Here is a 6311-nt window from a genome sequence, read left to right on the forward strand (position 1 = left end):
ACACTCAGAGGGTTAAAGGGACAATTTACTCAAAAATGTTCTCCCCTTTAATTTGTTCCCAATGATCCACTTTACCTGCTGGAGTGTATTAAATTGTTTACAAGTATTTCCTTTACCCTTATATTGGCATTTGAAATAGTTTATTTACCCTGTGGTATCCCCACATATACTGAAAGTTTTTGGCCTTGAGGCCAAGCTGTGTAATCACAGCCAGATGAAGAAATTACACTCCCAGTGGGTTATAGAAGAGATAAGATAATAAAATGTTAAACTTCCATTGTTCTCTCCAAGTATTGGTGATTGATTTATGGACAGATATAAGATAAAGAAGCAGGTATATGTACACAATGTGATAAAGTAATGAGATCTGATTATACCTACAAGCTCAACCCATTTTATTAGGTTGTGGCTTCAAAACACAAAATCGGCTAATTCATATACACAAATAAGCCTTAAAAAAGCAAATCTCATACATTTTATACTCTGCATCTGATAAATTTTTTTTATTGGAAACACATTAAGGGAGAAATAATGTTATAGTGTACTGTCCCTTTAAGTGTTTGGGGTGATGTAGAAGCTGCAGGTCTAAGGGTGCTGTTTGCAAGAGAGCAGCATAAGAGTGCTATAGTAGATCTTTAACACTGCTGTGTGCTGGTGGATTAAGTTCAGTGTGCTCTTGGATCAAAGTAACAATTCTGTTTAGTAAGGAGTTAGTGTAAGAGTGTTGTGTACAGAGAATTAGTATTAATAGTGCTGTGTGTTAGGTAAACCATGTCAAATATTAGATTATTGAGACGGCAATGTAGTTTCACAGGGCCTGTTTGAGTACAGTACCTACCAAGAATTGTACTTAAGATGTATTCAGTTACAAAACATTTTATTAATTCCACTGCATTTATAAGATCATCAGCATGTTCTAGAATCTAAATATATACCCAGGACAAATTAAAAGTTCATGCCCAGCTCCTGTATTGCTGGTGAATATTATGGCCAATCCTAGAAACAATACTTCCCAGGTGTCCACTTTTCATTCATTCTTCCTTTCTGCCCCTTCTTCTTTCTCCTCTTGCATTAGTCTCTCATACAATACTCCAAGATCTTCCCTGGGGTCCCTCTCACAACCACCCTCTCTTATCCAATACACATCCACAAGCCCTCCAGAGTAGGCATCTCTCCTGCCAGCATGGCATACCGCCCTCCTTGCCAGGCGTCGTGCATCCTCCTCCTGCATTCCTTGCCTATAGCCTTCATCCACCACACTGTATGCATATGGGGATCCTGATCCCACAGAGATGATATCAGAGCTGAGGCGAGTCCCATCATTGTACACATAGCAGATGGAGGGTCCACTACGGTCCCAGCCAGACAGGGTAAAGGCAGCACAAATATCAGTGCCTCGAAATGGCAGCATCAAAAAGCTCAGTAATCTGGCTGCTCCTCGCACACTGGGCATGTGCCCATTTCTCAATTGGTAGAGGCGGCACTCTCTGGACAGAACTCGACCAAAGAACTGACAGTCTGCGGCACTTCCTGAGGTGGAGGCTAGCAAGTGGCTGTGGATGAGCTTAGCTTTGCGGCTATCTGGGCTACAAACCAACTTATTGGCAGAAGATCGAGTATCTGTAGCAGCCACCACCCCTCCCTCATAAAGAAATGCCAATGTTGTTGTGCCATGGGGCTGAGGTGGTGGCTTTGATGGGTGGCGCCGAGATGACCATGCTTGATGAGGCAGGAGTAAACTGGGGAAAAAGGGAGAAGTGAGGAAAGGGCATAGATCTTGTGGAAGAGTTTGCCTTGAAATCAGTTGATCCCAACCACAGACACTCTGTAGAGCCATTAAGTCCACTGAACTCCTGATAGATTAGCTGCTGCTTACGCTTCTCACAACTTAAGCCATTGATTCTGTAAAGCTGCAATGTTTAAATAACTTTTAAAGGGGGGGGGGGGGCACTCATGGAGGAATTATTAATGCAGGGAACTGATATATTCTGTATATTGTACTGTTTGTTTAGCAGTCAAGCTTTCTGGCCAGTCTGCTGAATGATGCTGGATGCTATTTTACCAAGTTAAATGATACATGAAACTGACGCTCATGTAGCTTGTTTGTAGGAAATGGAGAGTAGATTCTAAAATGGGGCACTGATAGCTGAGAAACAGCAAACAGCTTCAAGATTTGCTGGTATTTAAGTGCTTCACTGCAACAGGAGTGTGTGTGCGTGTTCGTGCATGCATGTGAGTGTATTGTATATGTTTATATATTTGAGCCAGTTATTTAATTTGAATTTAATGTAAGAAACACAGATCATACATTAACTCATCTAGTTCTGAAACATATGATCATTCTCATTTTAATGCTGCCTTTATAAGTTTCCTGATTTATTTATTTTTTAAACAGAGAGCTCTCTCTGGCTACTACTGATTAGTTTGATGTGATTTTAATGTAAAGATATCAGAATGGTTAAAAAAAAATAGGAGCTATATAAGAAGGCAAACAAGGTAGTGAATCTGTTGAAAATGAATGCCTAATTCTTATTAAAACTGAAACATAACACAAAAATAATTTCTTTGCTTGCGCGTGATTGACAGTCACCAATCAGCTTGTAAATAAATCCATATATCTGGGCCAGGGTGATGCAAAAGGTGCTGATGTTAAGTTAGAATATGCATCTCAGAGGGTGTGTTTTTTTAAACACAATGGGCTAGATTACAAGTTGTGCACATATTACAAGTTGAAAGTAAACTGGTTAGTGTGACTAAAGACCTAGCGTAAAGTGTAAAATAAAATAAAAATAAAGTGCACGGAAGCTTTGCACTCACAAGAGCGCGCTTCCATAGGCTCCAATAGGAGCCTCGTTCTTATGCCATCAGAAACGGCATGAAAACTTAGCGCAGCAAAGGGGGTAAGTTGCATAGCAATGGGCAGCAAATTTAAATATATATGTATATCAATATATTCATATATATTTATGTGTTTGTGTATGTACACATATTAAAACATAAATATATATGTATATAAGCATATACATTTATATTTATAGAGAACACACAGTTCATAGACCACAATGTAAAGGCACTTTTCAGTGCCATATTTTTCTAACACCCCACACCCGTTAACTTTAACCCCATAAAACTGCTTTGTGCAGTTCCTTAAAAAAAATAAAAAATTACAGATGCTATTCTATTTTTTATTTTATATAGAAACATACACTAAAATGTGGGAGCGATTGGGGCACTTTTTGAAAATTAACCAGATATCTGATCTCTGGTTAATTTTCGGAATGCTAATTGCTACTGCGTGTTCATGGTAGCAATAACAAGCCACTTGTAATGGCTGGTTATTTATTGAGCGCCTGTAAATGGCCGAATTTGCCCTTTTGTGGGCGCATGTAATCTAGCCCTAAATAGTTTTATACTTTAAAACTTGAAAAATAATTTTTAATACATTTTTAATACATTTTAATATTTTATGTGTTTTACTATGTATTTAATGTAAATATTTTACATTCCAATGTTCTTTACTTAGAAGAAAGTGTTCTTAGTATTTTTAACTATTTCTATTTATATGTATACAGTGAGGGAAAAAAATATATGCCCCCCTGCTGATTTTTGTACGTTTGCCGACGGACAAAGAAATAATCAGTCTATAATTTTAATGGTAGGTTTATTTGAACAGTGAGAGACAGAAAAACAACAACAAAATCCTGAAAAACCGCATTTCAAAAAAGTTATAAATTGATTTGCATTTTAATGAGTGAAGTAAGTATTTGATCCCCTATCAATCAGCAAGATTTCTGGCTCCCAGGTGTCTTTTATACAGGTAACGAGCTGCGATTAGGAGCACTCTCTTAAAGGGAGAGCTCCTAATCTCAGCTTGTTACCTGTATAAAAGACACCTGCCCATAGAAGCAATCAAACAGATTCCAAACTTTCCACCATGTCCAAAACCAGCCTACACAAGGCTGGCATTGGCTACAAGACCATCACCAAGCAACTTGGTGAGAAGGTGACAAAAGTTGGTGCGATTATTCGCAAATGGAAGAAACACAAAATAACTGTCAATCTCCTTTGGTCTGGGGCTCCATGCAAGATCTCACCTCGTGGAGTTTCAATGATCATGAGAACAATGAGGAATCAGCCCAGAACTACACAGAGGATCTTATCAATGATCTCAAGGCAGCTGGGACCATAGTCACCAAGAAAACAATTGGTAACACACTACGCCGCAAAGGACTGAAATTCTGCAGCTCCTGCAAAGTCTCCCTGCTCATGTACAGCAGAAAGCACATGTAGAGGCCTGTCTGAAGTTTGTCAATGAACATTGTGGTCAGATGAGACCAAAATCAAGCTCTTTGGTATCAACTCAACTATCTGTGTTTGGAGGCGGAGGAATGCTGCCTATGACCCAAAGAACACCATCCCCATCATCAAACATGAAGGTAGAAACATTATGTTTTGGGGGTGATTTTCTGCTAAGGGGACAGAACAACTTCACCACATCAAAGGGACGATGGAGAGGGCCATGTACTGTAAAATCTTGTGTGAGAACCTCCTTTCCTCAGCCAGGGCATTGAAAATGGGTCGTGGATTGGTATTCCAGCATGACAATGACCCAAAACACATGGCCAAGGCATCAAAAGAGTGGCTCAAGAAGAAGCACATTAAGGTCCTGGAGTGGCGTAGCCAGTCTCCAAACATTAATCCCATAGAAAATCTGTGGAGGGAGCTGAAGGTTCAAGTTGCCAAACGTCAGCCACAAAACCTTAATGACTTGGAGAGGATCTGAAAAGAGGAGTGGGACAAAATCCCTCCTGAGATGTGTGCAAACCTGGTGGCCAACTACAAGAAATGTCTGACCTCTGTGATTGCCAACAAGGGTTTTGCCACCAAGTACTTTCACTCATTAAAATGCAAATCAATTTATAACTTTTTTGAAATGCGTTTTTCTGGATTTTTTGTTGCTATTCTGTCTCTGTTCAAATAAACCTACCATTAAAATTATAGACTGATCATTTCTTTGTCAGTAGGCAAACGTACAAAATCAACAGGGGATCAAATTATTTTTTCCCTCACTGTATATATATATATATATATATATATATATACCATATTGTTCTGAGTATAGGCCGCACTTTTTTACCCTGATGCAAGTCTTTAAATCAGGGGTGCGGCCTATACTCCGGATGTTGCAGTGAGTTGTCGGGGGCGGGGTTAAGCGGGAGCACAGTTCTCATAACAGGGAGGAATTTTGGCACAAACACTGGGGTTCCTGGAGATTCTGTCGGCTACAGCCGACAACCAAAGCTCCCGCACACAACACTCCCTGATAGGATGGGCACTAGAGACAATTCCCTACTTAAAGTTGTATTTATAATTGGCCACCGCACCGTGTCACAGAAGCCAATGTCCGGCACAGTTTATTCCCCAGCAACACCACGGCCCACATCGATGTGCTCAGGATGAGAGTGGGAGGGGCTTAAGATGAGAGCAGGAGTTGCTGTGAGTTACCGGTATCGGCTGTGACACAGGAGGCAGCATGACAGGATTGAGGTACACTAAAATTGATCTCAGTAAAGTCATCTAACAGTACTGTATTGGATTTACTGGTACCTACTACTAGTGTAACCCCTTTGAGAATACCAGTAAATATCTATAGCACAAAGGATGGGAGTGGGATGGACCCAGGGTGGGATGGGAGCCGCCTTATGTGTGTGTGCTGAGGGTGAGAAGGGTGAGTCAGGATTGGGGATGTATGATAAGTGCTGAGAAGGGGCTGTGTGAGGAAGAAGGGGGCTAAGAGGGTGAGGAGGGCTGAGGAGATGCTTGTAGGTAGGTAGTTAATAGGGTGAGTGGGTTAAGAGGAGGCCGTAATGTGTATATTTATTTTAAGTTAAAATTTTAATTTCTTTAAAATGGCACCAAACTTTAAGGATGTGGCCTATACTCGGAACAATACAGTGTATATATATATATATATATATATATATATATATATATTTATATATATATATATAGATATAGATATATATATATATATATATATATATATATATATATATTATATCTGTATATATCTATACCTGTATATATTCATATAGATATATACAGTATCTCACAAAAGTGAGTACGCCCCTCACATTTTTGTAAATATTTTATTATATCTTTTCATGTGACAACAACACTGAAGAAATTACACTTAGCTACAATGTAAAGTAGTGAGTGTACAGCCTGTATAACAGTGTGAATTTGCTGTCCCCTCAAAATTACTCAACACACAGCCATTAATGTCTATACCATTGGCAACAAAAGTGAGT

The 6311-nt window shown here is 39.4% G+C and overlaps 1 protein-coding gene across 1 annotated transcript; it reads right to left on the minus strand.

Moving 5' to 3' along the window:
* Positions 1–1027: 1027 nt before the first annotated feature.
* On the minus strand, positions 1028–1837 carry LOC128647168 (proteasome subunit beta type-11-like). Its single transcript, XM_053699954.1, has one exon. The coding sequence runs from the start codon at positions 1835–1837 to the stop codon at positions 1028–1030; it is 810 nt and encodes a 269-aa protein (XP_053555929.1).
* Positions 1838–6311: the final 4474 nt, after the last annotated feature.

Source organism: Bombina bombina, chromosome 2, assembly GCF_027579735.1.
Source record: "Bombina bombina isolate aBomBom1 chromosome 2, aBomBom1.pri, whole genome shotgun sequence".
NCBI classification, from domain to species: Eukaryota; Metazoa; Chordata; class Amphibia; order Anura; family Bombinatoridae; genus Bombina; species Bombina bombina.